Source organism: Carassius gibelio, chromosome A10, assembly GCF_023724105.1.
Source record: "Carassius gibelio isolate Cgi1373 ecotype wild population from Czech Republic chromosome A10, carGib1.2-hapl.c, whole genome shotgun sequence".
Taxonomy (NCBI): domain Eukaryota; kingdom Metazoa; phylum Chordata; class Actinopteri; order Cypriniformes; family Cyprinidae; genus Carassius; species Carassius gibelio.
In genome coordinates, this window is record NC_068380.1 from 8938353 (window position 1) to 8954638 (window position 16286).

Consider the following 16286-nt stretch of genomic DNA (forward strand, 5'->3'; position numbering starts at 1 on the left):
CCCATTGAAGTTTTGTATAATTATCTGCAAGTGTTATTTTTATAAATAGAATATTTAAGTCTTGGTGTAGAGTAAATACTTCCCGTTGAAATATATGAGAAAAAAAGGAGCAATTAATGATTGTTTGTGTCACACAGAAGAAAGTCATGTTTGGAATGACTTGAGGATGAGGAAATGATGACAGAATTTAAGAGCAGTACTTGTCTGCATTCTAGCTTAAAATCAATGCTTTACTGTCAAGTGCCTTTCTCTGTGGCAAAAATAGTACATTTTTAAGTTGATTGCATTTTTCGTGTATTCAGTCATATCTATCATATGTTTCTGTACTGTTTTATTTATTCATTTATTTAATCCAAAGTAAGGCCCTTTAACCCAGCAAAACATTCACAGGCGAACTCATGTGCTTGGATGGCCTGGATTTGTCCAGGGCCGAATTTGAACCCTATGCCAGTCCTGTAAAGTGTAGACAATATGGACAATCAGTGTTGGTCAGTAAAGCATGAGGGCGGGGCTAAAGTCTTCTCCACCTGATTGGCTGGGCGTCTAGTTTACCTTCACAGACCTTTAAATCCTCCAGATCAGTTGAAGCGATAACCAGACATATCCAAACATCTCAGCGTCATGTTTGGCTTGTAAGTTTGAAGAAATTCATCAGACAGGAGCAGTTTTTGGAATTAAAACTTGACAACTTTTCGTCATAAAATATTGCAGACAGCGAAGGCGGTTATAGTTTGATTGACAGCGATTTCTATGCTCCTCCCCCCGAGGCGCTTAAATGACAGGCGCGCGCCTGTGAGCTCGCGGCTGACGCCAGTGAGAGAGATGCTGTAGAGCAGCTCAACTTCCAGCAGCGAGTTATTACTCTGTTAAAAATATTATTTGTGCCTCAACAATGAAAACCATACTCGCTGCGTATTCCGGTGTGAAAAAGGGTAAGTAAAAATATCTTCTGAAATAATTGCATTTTAATTTAATTTAGTGTTGTCATTTACTAATGAAATGTAATACATTGTTGTCCTTTATATACATGTTTTAGTTACATATCATATGTATGTAAAACACACACACACACACACATTATATATAGGCCTATGTATATATATATATATATATATATATATATATATATATATATATATATATATATATATATATATATATATATATATAATTATAATTATTATTATTTGTTAACAGGACGTCCTCCTATCTAGGATGTGATCATAGTTAAGTTAGACACTTAAGTGAGATTCATTTAGTCTCCATCTTGTTACAATCATCGAGAGGGAATGACAAGTGTTACATGACCATCGGTGTCTGATGTTTGTTGTTATTTTCAGTCAGGATGGACTCATTAATATAGGATTATTTTGTCTTGTGATCTGATCTCAGTGACTGTAAGAGAAGTGTGTGTATGTGTGCTTCAGTGCTGCATCTAATCTTTTTTGCACTGTGTAAAATTAGCTTGAGTTTTGTGAATAATGAATTAGAAGTAATAGCAAAGAGTCATTAGTTTATTTCATACATCTTCAGGGAGTTTTTTTTCTGAGATTTTAGGAGTTATTTGGCATCAGATCACATTTTATGCACAAAAAACAAACCGAATGACACCATTCTCAATTGACATCATCACGGTTCGTCACAGTCATGATATGCATGTCAGTATTTATTCCTAGGCTACAGACAGACCTTGCCATAGAGAACAAGCGTTCCCACAACATTAAACTGGTTAATTCCAATTCTCCTTTAAATCCCGTATAGGCTCGGGCTCCAGCATCCTCTCAGCCTTACACGACCTGCCCTCCGTCCCCTGGCTGACACAGTCCAAGATCATGAAATATCTGCAGGTGATCTCTGTCCTGCAGTTTGTCATCACATTTCTTGCCATGGGTGAGTGGAAGAGTTAAGTTCACTGTGAGACTTAAATTGGCAATTTAGAGAATTTACAATGTAGGACATTGTGTTGCCTTACTGAAATGAATTAATTTCAGTGTTTAAAACAATAGTTTTCCCCAAAAATAAATAAAATAAAATTGGATAAAAAATGTGTTGAAACATGTGCAGCTCGCTCACCCTTCATCTTGGTCATCCAAGATGTAGATGAGTTTGTTTATTCATAGGAACAGATTTGCAGAAATGTAACATTACGTATCCTCTGCAGTGAATGGGTGCAGTTAGAATGAGAGTTCAAACAACTGATAAAAACATTACAATAATCCACAAGTAATCCAGTCCATCAATTAATAGCTTGTGAAGTGAAAAGCTTTGAGTTTATAAGAAACAAGTCCATCACTGAGAAATTCAAAATGTTGATTTCAGCTAAAATATGAGTCCTCTATCCATAATATTGCTCCAGTGAAAAAGCAAAAGCAAAAATCATTCTAAACCAATATGTTGGTGAATTTTAATATGAGAGAACAACAGAGGATGGACTTTTTCACTGGAATTAGTGGATTATTATGGATTATGGAGTATTTTGGTGAGAAGTTAAAAGGCTTGGAGGATTTTTTTTTCTTACAAACAGTCGTGTGGATTACTTATGATGTATTAATCAGCTGTTTGAAGTCTCATTCTGACGGCACCCATTCACTGCAGAGGATCCATTGGTGATCAAGTAATGTTCAATTTCTACAAATCTGTTCTGACAAAGAAACAAAATTGTATGAATGGAGGTTTAGTAGATTTTCAGCAAATTTACATTTTTGGTTGAACTATTCCTTTAAAATCTCAGCTCTCTATATCTTCGGCTTAGAGTCAACTCTAAATATTCTTTTTGCTCTTCTAGGCATTGGCTGCTCTTTGCTGCTGATGTACATGTTTTGCACAGACTGCTGGGTAATTGCTGCCATTTACACCGCCTGGCTAATCTATGACTGGAACACCCCTAAACAAGGTAACCTTTTCATTCTTTTCCCTGATTAAAGCATGCCATTCATGATTCAATCTGTTGAGAAGTGTAGGATGCTTGTTGTGACTGTGTTTGCATTTGAATTCTTTGTTATTGTTCAAATATCTTAGGAGGCCGCAGATCGACCTGGGTGAGAAACTGGACTGTGTGGAAATACTTTAGAGACTATTTTCCCATAAGAGTGAGTGATTTACGTCTTATACAACATCACAGTTTAAGGAAATAAAAATAAAGGCCTAACCACTGAACAGCTAATAGTTACATAAATAAAGATTATCCTCAAATGGAATTAGGAAATATAAGGACTATGCAAATCCTCCAGCATTTATATATAGATTTAAAGGGACAGTTCATTCAAAAAAGACCTAATATTCTCATATTCTTTTCCAAACAATGTCTTGACCTTTCACTTTTTTATTTTTAAATGTTCACCCAAATTACATTTATATAAATGGTGATAGTGTGAAATATTATTACAAATTAAAATAACTTTTCTTTTTGAATATTTGAAAATGTATTTCAGCAGTCATTATTGCAGGCTTTAGTGTCACATTGTTCTTCATAAAACATTCTAATTTACTGATTCTGTGTTCAAGAAACATTACTTATTATTATTATGGTGAAATTATTCTGCTTAATGGTTTTGGTGGAAACTGTGATATATTTTTTAGGATTCTTAAATAAAAAGTTCAAAGGAATACAATTATTTTTTGTAACAAACGAAAAGTCTTTACTGTCACGTTTTAATAATTGAATGCATCGTTTCTAAATAAAAACATTCACTTGTTTAAGAAAATTTTACCGACCCCAAACTTTTGAATTGTAGTTTATATATTCTGGCCAGTGTCCAATGTGTAAATATGCATTGATAAATCTGTTAAGTGCAAAGGGGAAAAGATCAAAGATACATTTTATCAGCCATTCGTTTCGTCCTGTTCTTTTCTCTGCTAGACATTGCTGATGGGTGGATCTTGATGTGAGTTGTAAGTGCACTGCTAGACTTTGCTCGTCCTGATCAGTAGAAACTTAATCACTGAGCAGTTGTTTTTCTTGTGTCTTACTTATATGGCAGAGTACAGGCCTGTGTTCAACAGCTAGGTGATACAGAAACTTTACCAGCACTAAATTATGAACCAGACACATTATTATACAATATACATATTGTATAATACACATATACAAATGAACATATACAAATAAACATGAAACAAATATTTGCATGATGAAAGAGAATAAAAGTAAACCGTTAACTCACTGACAGACTTCTATATATACTACTATATAAATCCTTAAATACTGGTCTAAGAAAAAGTTATTTAATGCAAATGTTCATTTGAAGTATTCATATTCAGTCAAAACCACAGTCAACTCTTAATATAAGAAATATACAGTATATGTGTGAGTCAGTCAGGACTCAAAGGAAGGCCCTGTGTGTGCCAGTTGGCTTGGACGTTTACCTTGCAGAACATGTAGTGTGTTTAGTCACATGATGAAATCATCACTTCGCCTAGTCTTACAGTGCGTGCCAGCTGCGTTATGATAAGCATGAAGAGAAATAAGAGTTTTGCTTAAGAGTTCAGTAGGTGTAAAATGTAAAAACGAATTTGGTTCAAAAATGGGTTCAAATAAGAACTAGATACAAACAATAGAAAAATAGAAACGATAGAAAAAAATAACCTGACTATTTCACCGGAACGATCCCTCGCTCACAATATGCTGTTTTATAACAAAGTTCGGGAGGAACAGTCGCAGTTCATTAACCTGATTAACACAAGTGGAGACCAATCAGTAATCAACTCATGACAAGGTATAAATAACAGCAGAACCTATCTCTGTTCATTGACAGTTTTCAGCATCCCTCCTCCACCCCATTTCTCCTCACTTATAGATCCATCTACTCTTACCACAACCGGGGGGAGTACTCTGGGTTCGGGCCACATCCCGAGCTCGGAGCCCTCCACCCGGACAGCACGCCAAATACGCATAAACTTACGGTATTAATATACGTAGATGTGAACTCGTGAATGTGTGTTTATTGTCTTCACTTTTCATCAGTAAAAACGTTTCTGGTTTTTATCAGAGACAATTTATAAGAGACCAGCCACTTCCTCAATCCTCAATACAACTATTTATGGAAAACCCGTAATGGCAAAGATGGCGGTTGTATGCACATGTCCCGGCACTCCCGCTTGAAAGCCAATCATCTGCTTTTAACAATCAAACCCAGGAAACATTTAAGCCTATCGTCTGGTTCCACTGACGTATGCGCACAGTTTAGGAACCATTGCGCATGCGTAGTAAAAGTATAACCTGTGGGGAAAAAGGTGTTTTTAACATTATTTTTAGGAAAAAAAAAATCATCTAATTTTTTCAGCGATTTTTATCATATTTTACTGCTGTTTCTATACATGCAGTTTTTATGTTCCGGTGACCAGTGAAAGTGCAGTTTTGACTCTCTGTCCATTCATTTAGATAGGAGTCTGGTCTTGTTAGTCTGAAATAGCTGCCCAGAGGCGTTGCCAAGATGGCGACAAAGTGGCACGACTTGCCTAAAAGGACTTTGTTTTTATTCAGCTCAACTACGGCCATAGCCATTCTTTTGTCCATAAAAGGGATTTCCTGCATGTCATAAGTTATAACTTCTATGAGTCTGTTTTGGACTTCCGGCTTCGAGTATGAATGAAACATGCGCTGAATGAGAGTGCACTCCTGATATTCACATCTCCTCATTTTGGATAGAAATGAAACGTCAGGTCACGCAAAGACTATCGATACTGTCTCTTTGAATTTAAATGTAGATTTAAATCTGGAAACATGTAGATTTAAATCTACATGAACACACCTGCCTGAACAAAATGCAGGAGACGGGTTTACATTTTATTAAAATAAAATATTTATTAAATATAAAAAATGCAGCTAACGTTGTTCTACAGAAAAGCAATATAAACAAACATCCGTTCTCTTTTTTTTTGCTGTTTAAAGGTTTAAATTGCATTGAGGGATCTTGTCTTTTTATGTTATCTGAGTGAAAACTATTCATACTTTGAACTATTATTATTACAGTATTTATTTAAAAAACTTAGAGTGCATTAAAATAATCATCATAACACTGATAAAACAGGCTTATACTAATTTTTGATTTTCTCATCCTCCGAATTATACTTATCAATCCTGTTTTTATTATCATTAAAAAAATACAAATAACAGGCAACAGGAAACATTCCATAGACTAGACTTTCTCTAAGCCTCCTCCAGGAGGTTATACCATCCAGTCTGACACAGCATCTGTCTTAAAACCTTTTTTCATCCACTCATGTCATTATGCAATACTGCCTGTTTGATTAGCTGTTCTTATGTACACAGGTTATGCATCTTTTACTTTCTGTACATACTCTGAGTGCAGAGAGTGCATTCATTTCCTAACTGTTGCTCCACTCTACAGTAATATCAGCTGCAAGGCTGCAGTTAATTATCTGCTGAAAAGAATATATATTAGGACAGCAGATTAGTGATTAATGATAATTCTTGATAAGAAAATGTGATCGTGAACAATATAATGTACACACAGGTTTATTGTAACTGTGTCTGAGTTACGAGCATTTATTGCCTTTAGCTAGTATACCATTACTGACCTACGTCCTAAATCTAGGAAAATAGGTCTGTGTAATGGCAAATATATATTCAAGAGCTGTTAAAATTTAATTTAATTATTTACCACTGTGATTTTAAGCATCACATCCTGTCTCTATAGTCATACAAAAAACATTGCAAATGTAATTTTGTCATTGAAGTTGAATTGACCACTTTTTATTATTTTATTTATTATTATTTACAGCTCATCAAGACACATAACCTGCTTCCCAGCCGAAACTACATTTTTGGCTATCACCCTCATGGCATCTTCTGTTTTGGGGCTTTTTGTAACTTTGGGACTGAGGCCACAGGATTCTCCAAGATATTCCCTGGAATCAAGCCGTCTCTTGCCACATTGGCTGGAAACTTCCGCTTGCCAGTCTTTAGGGATTACCTGATGTCTGGAGGTACATATAATGCCATATTAGTTTCTTTTTTGGATCAAAGCTTTCATGTATTCATTGCCTGCAGTTGCATCATGTGACACTGAGTGAAGATCAAACTGACTCAAAGCATGAAGTTCAGTTTTGGCTGTTGAAAAAAGGGGAGCATGCTTGTCCTCTCTGTGCTGTAGATAAGAATCCTGTAGTCTATCAAGGACCTCTGAGCTTTGTCCTATTGAGGCACAGCCCTGCATGTGCTGATGTCAATATTTTTGAAGAACTTCTGTTGAAACCTGCCCTATGTACCCGCAGATTGATCGAATTTTCTTCCAGTCTCTTATAAGAAACAAACGTCAATAGTTTCTTAAAAAATGTAAAACAAATATTTCCTCAAAAATTCCAATAATATAATATGTTTATCTGTAACCGTTTGATTCAGTAAAATGAACTAACTCATAGAGACATCTGTCCTCGAGTCAGACTTTACTAGCTGTGTTGGATATTTTTGATTTAGCTACTAAAACGAAACGGTTCATAAGAGTTATTTGTTCGGGAGTTGCAGTACCCTGAATGCAGTGTATATTTTTGGTTCACTAAAAAGAACTGACGCATAAGAGTCATTCATTCAGCAATGAGATTACATCGGTTTCGCTTTGCTGTGTAGATTCAGTATAAGTGTTTCTGTACTGTTGTTGAATACAACGTCTATCGCTGGTATTTGGTTTTGCCGTTCTCATTTACATTTGTAAGCATATGCAAGGATTTTTCTCAGAACCGAAAAGTATTTAAAAAAAAGCACATTTCATAAGGTTCGAAATAATTCTAAATATATATATAGATCAGTGTTTGCAAACTGTGCTACACTAACCATAGTTTAACAATGGTAGCTTATTTAAATTGGTTATCAATCCGCAAAAAAAATTAAATAAATAAAACCCTTGTTACTATACTTTTACTAGGCTATAATAAAACCATGGCTCATTTTTGCAAAGGAATAAGACATGAATGACATTCATAGTTGTAAACCATGGATTTAAAAATGTTTTTCAGAAGAACAACAGTTTTTTGACCTAAATATTTTGACCTAAACATATTTAAGTACCCGCTAAGGTTTTAGGTTATTATTGCAATAAGTTAACAACACATTTGCATTTTTATGATTCTCTGATGTTGCTTTTTTATGAAGTGTTTTGTTTTATTAATTGTTTTTATTTGAAAATATTTATTTTGACTAATTAAATGCTACATTTCTGTGATTTGTTTGTTACCTTTTCATCAACTCAAGAACGTCCTGCAGTTCCTTCATAAACCCCAGTTTGGGAAACCCATGGTAAAACGCTCTATATCCTTCTGTTTCTCAGGTATCTGCCCAGTAAACAGAAACTCCATTGACTACCTCCTGTCTAGTAACGGTACGGGCAACGCTGTGGTCATTGTGATCGGAGGGGCTGCAGAATCTCTGCACTGTACCCCAGGAATGAACTCTGTCACGCTGAAAAAACGCAAAGGTTTTGTGAAACTGGCCCTCAAGCAAGGGTGAGAACTGCAAATCATTTCCCTCACCACCTTCCCAGCATTGTTTACTTCGGCATTACTTGCTTACTCCACAAAAACAAGTTCCTTGTTCCCTGCATGTTTCACAGGGTTTTAAGACACAATTACACTGAAACAGTTGTTTTTTTTTTTATGTAAAATTAACCACTGCAGATTCTCTGTGTTATAACCATTCTTATAACCTGTTCCTGTTCCCCTTTCAGTGCTGATCTGGTGCCTGTCTACTCATTTGGTGAGAATGAGGTTTACAAGCAGCTGATTTTTGACGATGACTCTTGGTGGCGAATGGTTCAAAAGAGACTTCAGAAGATTTTAGGTTTTGCCCCCTGCCTGTTTCATGGCTGTGGACTGTTCTTCCCCGAGTCCTGGGGTCTTGTACCGTTTTGCAAACCCATCACTACTGTTGGTGAGTAATGCCGTGTTTGATGTGTTATAGTCGTAATGTCTTCTAGAAAATCACGACTTTTCTTGTTAGAATTTTCATATTCAAGTTTAATAAAGAAAATAAAACTTATTGTATAAAATGTATTAAATAGATATGAATATGTGTATATATAGATTTCGATAAAGTAAATAAAATGCAATATTGATAAAATAAATAAACAATAATTTAAATATAATTTATGTATATGTATATGCACAGGTGTAATAAATTAGTTTAATACATCATTTATTAACTTAATTATAATTATTATGTATTTATTTTATTATTTATTTATTTTTATCAGAAATAAATATAATAGTATGATAAATATACATAAATAATAAATACAATGTTTTAAAAATATGGTATATTGAAACTTCATATTATATTATTTACAGGTTTCATACTTATATTTAAATATATTTAATTATGTTAATAACCTTTAAATCCTATATATGTGTGCTTTAAACTGGCACAAAGCGGTTTACACGGGTTATAATGAGACAACCTAAATATAGTTAAATTCAGTTCAAGGACAGTCTCTGTGTTGAAAGAGGCGCTCTTTCATTTTAGTCGATATTCGCTGACATCAGAACCACATTAATGGTTAAAAATTAGTCATTTGTTGACATGATCTTGGTTTGACTGGAGTTTTTAATGTGTCTTTTCACTACAGTTGGTGAACCCATCACAGTTCCAAAAATCGAGGAGCCGACTCAGGACGTCATAGATATGTACCATGCCATGTACATCAGGTCCCTCAAGTCTCTCTTTGACAATTACAAGACCCGTTTCGGTCTAAATGAGAGTGACACCCTTCAAATTCAATGAAAGACAGCATAGAGGAATAAAAACTCCATAAAAGACTCTGGAACATCTGCCTCCCAACTGAAGTGCCTGTTCAGAGAAGGTGAAAGAAATCAAAGCTGTTTCTGTTCATAGTAATTACAGTAAACTGTACTGAAATGTACTGTACCACGTGGGATGCAGTGAATCTAACCTGTGTCACTTCTGCTTGTTGCCACTGGGTGGCAATGTGCAATAAACACTACACCGATTGCTGTCAAGTGAAATCCAGATTTCTTCGCTTGTGTACATATATTCCTACATGGCAATACATTTACAAGTTATGTATTTAAGGTTTTCCCCCATTATTTTACTGCACAACCAACGAAGTTATTGCCTCGCAAAAAAAAAAAAAAAAAAAAAAAATCAATCATAGTGTGGTTGTGTAACCAAAGAGTGGAGGTGAAGCAAAAGTGATTAATTTGTGGGAATAAGTTGGAATAAATATAAAGAAAATGATCCTAAGGTAAAAGAGGAAGAAAAAGTGAAGTCTAGAAGGTGAAGATTATAATGAATATCTGTAAATGTGTGATGATATTATTGGAATGCTAATGAATGCTGGTCATTTTTTTTTCTGTAACACTATTGATAATTCACCACAGAAGTATTCATTTTGCATATATAAGTTGCACAGACATGCTTTGCTGAGCTCAAGCAAATAGTTTACCTGCTACTAACATTGCAGCCTTCAAATAAGTTCAGTTTTCACCGTGTCCCCCAGTTACAAGTATGAGGCATTTATTTCAGAAACAAATGCTGAAGAGACCTCAAACGTGTTTGCATGCCAAATCAAACAAGCATTTTAACTTGAATTCAAGTGCCAAAATGTATGTATGCAATCATTTTTAACCTGAGATATTAAAGTTTTTACTGTGATTGTTTATTCAGTGGATTCAGGGGACCTTGCTCTTGATAGGTTGATAATAAGCAATTACTGTGCATGCTGACATTTAACCAAGGTTTTACAGTTGTGAATATATAATAAATGCTAAAGTGTCAATCTCTGATATCAGCTGTCAATGGTGTCTATAAAATCCTGATTCTTTAAAGTAAACTTTTATATGTTTTCAGAATAAACATTTATGGGAAGAATACTATGTGCTGTCTTTTTTTGAGCCACAACACTGTCCTTAATACATAAATATTCCTATATATATATATATATATATATATATATATATATATATACATACATATATATATATATATATATATATATATATATATATATATATATATATACACACACACACACATATATATATATATATATATACACACACACACACACACATATATATATATATATATATATATATATATATATATATATATATATATATATATATATATATATATACATACATTTGAGATTTATTATTAGACCAAAGTCTATGGGTCCTTTAAGAGGTTTTTATTATATATATATATACATACATATATATATATATACATACATATATATATATATATATATATATATATATATATGTATATATATATATATATATATATGTATATATATATATATATATATATATATGTATATATATATATAATAAAAACCTAATATAAATAACAATAAGGCTATATAACTAAATCTGTATCTTTTGAGAAAATTCAACATAATATGTAAATGTTGATGTTTTATTTGAATGTCAATTCAAATAAAATCTGGTAAACCAAATAACACATTCAAAGAAAAATCCAGGATATAAGATACATTAAAAGATGTATCACACTAGCATGTTTAGATGTAAACAAAGCAACACGTGTCACTGCAGTAAACAAAGTTACATTTCTTGGACCCAGAAACTAAGATGGATCCTCTTTTGGGCAAAAAAAAGTGTACCTGGGACCTCTAATTTGATTGGCTCATATTAGTGAGGTGAGGCACACAGCCATGACTGAAAGATATTGATTTAGTTACTGTATCTAGGTCACTAATTGCTTACTTATGTTAAATATGTCACAAATGTAAAATACTCCAACTAAATGTCGTTATATATATATATATATATATATATATATATATATATATATATATATATATATATATATATAATTTAGAGGACAAGGTTTTCAAGACTGTTGCCTTCTTATTAGTAAAATTCTAGGCAATGGCGCCCTCTTGTGCTTCATGCACAGTTAAAAAAATAAATAAAAATAATAAATTGATTGTTATATAATGACTAATTTGCAATTATTAATTTTTTTTTTTTATAATTACTGCCACCAAGAACAAAACAATTGTCGTTTTATAAGAACCATGGAAGTGTATTGTACATTATAAATGTTATGCTCGTATAGATGCAGCGCCCACCCTGATATCGCGGTTAACGGGAGAACACACCATAGACAGTAAGGAACAAACGGGTTTCATTCAGCACTCCGCCCGTTGATCACGTTACTCAAACACTCGGCCCCTCACTTCCTCATTTTTGTAGGAACACAGAGCGCAGCATGAGTTTCTAAAGGCCATCATCCGCCCTTTTCCTTTCAATTGACAAGCCCTCCACCAATCAACTCAGAATATCCATTTACGTCACCAAACATCTATTTTAGTGACAGCGTCCTCAGCCAATAGGCATCATGCGAGGGTTTGCCGATCAAGGTCGCGGTTATGGCTTCCTAATACTTTGTTTATGCCGCCGTTGCACCCCAGTAACTGCATTTAGCGGGCTCAGTGTACATTATATGACAGATCTGCACGTTTGCGAAGAAAGCTCGGAATCTGACACCTTCGTGCCCTTGAGTTTCTCGCCGATGGGGCTGAGTTGTACTGCTGAATGAGGCGATCGCCTGTGGTACCGTAGAAGGATGAACTCCATCGCCGGTCGGGATCTCGTAGTGTCCGCTGGAGCTGTCAGCAGCAACCCCGGAGCAGCATCATCCAGAGTCCTGCATGTGGAGCTCACATCACAACAGGTACACCTGCATCCAGCCATATGACCCATACTTGTCCGCATGTATTGTGTGAATGTCTAGATTACAGATCTGCTTGTGCATGATGTGTCACATGTCACCGGATGATCATAACACTGGGCCTCCATGTCCAGTTAAGCTCTGGTCAGCTTTTATGAATTCTGTGGAGTAAGAAATAGAAATAGAAATATGAGAAGCAATAAATAAGACGTTGTTAATATTGAAGAGTTGACTTGTTCATTAAATATACTAGACCAGGTATACAGTGTAGAGTCTGGCTGTCATGTCACGGTGGATCTTCAAACTCCAGACAGCATCCTAATATGTATAATTCATGCTTGAAAGATTTTAAAAATGGCTAGGAAGGTAGTGGTGGTGCTGTCTTAAAGAGTGAGCTGTGCTTTACTCCATTGCACTGCAGCCTTTTTGAAAGCACTCACATAAATGATTAAAAATGATGTTATGCTTTAAGATTGACACACATTGTTTTGGGGGTCTAGTCTACAAAGGAAGACCCAAGTTATGAATGTTTGGTTCACTTGGTTTCTATTTAGAGTTTAATAGTTGACATTTAAATGGTTTATCAGCCAGATAAAAAGTATTATAGCGTTTATATTATTTTTGTGTATATTATTATTTAAAAACGTTGATATTAATAAATAGTGATTTGTTGTTGATGTAATGCTTGATTGCCTTTAGAGAGTAACTGTGATTGTGTGTGTTGTAACAATTGCAGTGTTGCAATACACAAAGCGCTCATACACGCTCTGAATCTGAGGGTAGGCTTCAGTTATGTGGAATGATAGTCATATCGTGCAGCAATCTTCTGTTTAATCACATCACTGGTTCCTGGGAAGTGTTCTGTGGATCGCAGGTTTTCCTGTTAAGCATTGTCTGTTGATGACTTGGCATTCTGTGAAGGGAAATGTTGCATTACTGCAAAAATTGCTTCAAAAATGTCGTGTCATGGTTTTAAGGAAAGAACCAACTAAGTGTTTTTTTTTCTGTACAATACTGTTGTACTGTACAATATAATAATAACAATTATTATATGTTTCACCTTACATGCTTATTTTTTATTTCATAGTAATATTTGTAACATTATAGTATACCATAACATTGTGAACAGAAATTGTTTTTTTACATTGCAATTTAGTAGTAGTAGTTTTAATAGTTGTCTGTAATAATTTTATTAATAATTGTTCAGTAGTAGTAATAATAATTGTTTCGTAGTCACATTGATATATAATTTGGAAAACTTTTGGTCAAATTGCGTAACACCACAAACAAACTTTGCATTTTTTTTGCAAGCATTTAAAAAAAAAAATCACAATTGTAATTTTACAGACTACAACTTTTTCTCCTGTTATTGTCATATCCTGTTCTGTTAAAAACTGAAAACACTGTTACCAAAAACTGAAATGTGAAACCAAATGTGAAGTCCTACTCACATGACAGTGGCGTGTCAGAGCTTGTCACACCTGTCTGAATTTTAATTTACAGGAAACTGTTGTTATGACACCAATTGCTTTGGCACTCACACCAGTCACTTGTGACTCTCTTACTGCTTGAGGCAAAGTCCTAAAGGACTACTGTTATGGACTACACATGACCTCTGTCACACCCTTGAATGCTGTTCTTTTGCTGTGCAGCAGAAGAGCATTGGTATTCAGTGTGATGGGATTCATCCACTTCAGCATAATAAGGGAAAGTTCATCATACACTAGCTTGTTTGTTCCTTTGCTAGTTAAGTAGTATGTTAATCTAGTAAATTTTACCACTGAAATTCAGCATTTCAGAGTCTGGGACAAACTGACCCTGGATGTTCCTCAGCGTTTTCTTGTCTGAAACAAGACAGAAATGGGGGAACGCTGAACAAAGTGTGGTGTGTTCCTGTAGCTTCAATAATCCTGTGGGGCATCCCATGACTTAGATTTAGTATTTAATGCCTCACGGCCGGCGCTGGAAATTCTCTGTGGCTGGTTGTGATGAAAGCCGGTCAGGTGAAAACTTTAGTGTGCTGAACTCTCAGATGAAATGTTTTATTGAAATGGTTGTGGCTCTGTGCTTTAAATCCGGTAACTCTGGTGTTTCTCTCCATCTCATGGTCTGTAGATTAGGATCATGAGATCAACTTTTATCTTTTATGTGTGAGTGGGGAAAAAGTGTATATAATTGTAATTATTCGTAAAACTCTTATGGTTTTTCATCAATATTTACAATGAAATGGTAACTTTTATTTAATTTTACCCAGACTCCAGTTGGAAAACCCTTTTATTGGTAAATATTATGGCTGCATAATTATTATAAAGTGTTCGGGACTGATTATGTTTTTATGCTTTTTGTTCAGTGTCCTGTGCCATTAGCGACTAGTTTTTAAGACACCGAGTCAAGTTGAAGTTTCAAAAACACATCTTGAGACCCCTGCATTCGGTTTAATTATAGTATGCTCCATCTAGTTGTTTAATGTAAACACCACCAAAGAAATGTTCACATTCATGGTCAGGTGAACCTGAAGCATGTCAAATTACACAAGGCTTCTGAAAGACCAATTGTTGGACTACTTATTTATGCAATATCCTTATATGGGTTATATTCCTTCTTTTTAAGCTATGAAAGCTCTAAAGTCCTTTTTTCCCCTTGGCACCAGTGGATTTGTGCCCGATGTGCGGTGCTGATGTCATGCTTTGGTCAGGGTGGAGGACTTGGCTTTGTAGTGATGTGACGTGACACTCACAATGATGTTTTGTGTCTGTGTGTTGGTCTGTTCCTGTTCACTGTCAGTTGTTTGTGATGAAAAATGGAGAACTGTGACTACTACTAAAAGTACTACTAAACATTCAGATTTTATTGCATGCGTGAGCCAGTAAATTGGAGACATGATGTCAGTGAGTTGGTCATGATGATTTCCATTGACCGCTCAAATGGCTAATGGCAAAAACCACCGTAAACTCATTTATACTGAATGTTTTTTCTTCACATATGTGTTTGTTTATGATGAGTATGTAGAGACTCGTTGATGTACAGGTTATGAAAGTAAAGTAATAACGTCAAATGGCATCTTTAAAACATTAATATCATCTTTTTTTTTATTCCTCTGGTATCTCTCACTAACCATCTTCCTCTCTTTGTCTCAACAGAGGCGTTTACGTCACTTGCGGAGCATAGCAGCCCGTAATATTGTGAACAAGAATGGCTCTCCTCTTCTCGACACTTACTTCACCCTTCACCTCTGCCAGGAAGATCGGATACCTCGAGGTGACTAAAGCCAGCTAAACTCTGATTGGTCACTTAATTTATTAATTAAAGTGCAGTGTGTAATTTCTGTGTCACCAGTGACACCAAGCAAAATCGCAAGAAGTAACTGACTGTTTTCAAACTGTTTTTCCAAACAATCACCCTGTCTTCCATTGGCTTTTCAAGAGATAGACACACCCCCAGACTCACGCTATTGGTTAAGATCAATAAGGGCAGGTCGAACCAATCAAATAAACACTACAATATTTTGATATCGCCAAAGTGTTTACACTTTAGTGTGTAGACATCAACACATTTTTTTTTTCACATAAAGAAATAATTCTAATATGCTGATTTCGTGCTCAAATTTCAAGCG

General features: G+C 34.9%; 2 protein-coding genes across 5 annotated transcripts in view; both read left to right on the forward strand.

Moving 5' to 3' along the window:
• The first annotated feature begins 575 nt into the window (after window positions 1-575).
• Window positions 576-10840, forward strand: LOC128021092 (diacylglycerol O-acyltransferase 2). The gene is made up of 8 exons (XM_052608016.1): window positions 576-932; window positions 1762-1890; window positions 2786-2893; window positions 3019-3089; window positions 6744-6948; window positions 8286-8460; window positions 8682-8884; window positions 9579-10840. The coding sequence occupies exons 1-8, from the start codon at window positions 893-895 to the stop codon at window positions 9731-9733; spliced, it is 1086 nt and encodes a 361-aa protein (XP_052463976.1). The 5' UTR covers window positions 576-892; the 3' UTR covers window positions 9734-10840.
• Window positions 10841-12309: 1469 nt separating this feature from the next.
• LOC128021093 (UV radiation resistance-associated gene protein) overlaps window positions 12310-16286 on the forward strand; it is an 89227-nt gene continuing 85250 nt past the window's right edge. For 2 of the 4 annotated variants that reach the window (XM_052608020.1, XM_052608019.1), the window contains exons 1-2: window positions 12315-12676; window positions 15814-15931. In XM_052608020.1, the coding sequence (XP_052463980.1) occupies window positions 12569-12676; window positions 15814-15931 (226 nt within the window). In that variant the 5' untranslated portion in view covers window positions 12315-12568. Of the gene's footprint in view, window positions 12677-15813; window positions 15932-16286 lie in introns of all 4 variants that reach the window. The other 2 variants (XM_052608018.1, XM_052608017.1) reach the window with 2 other exon arrangements.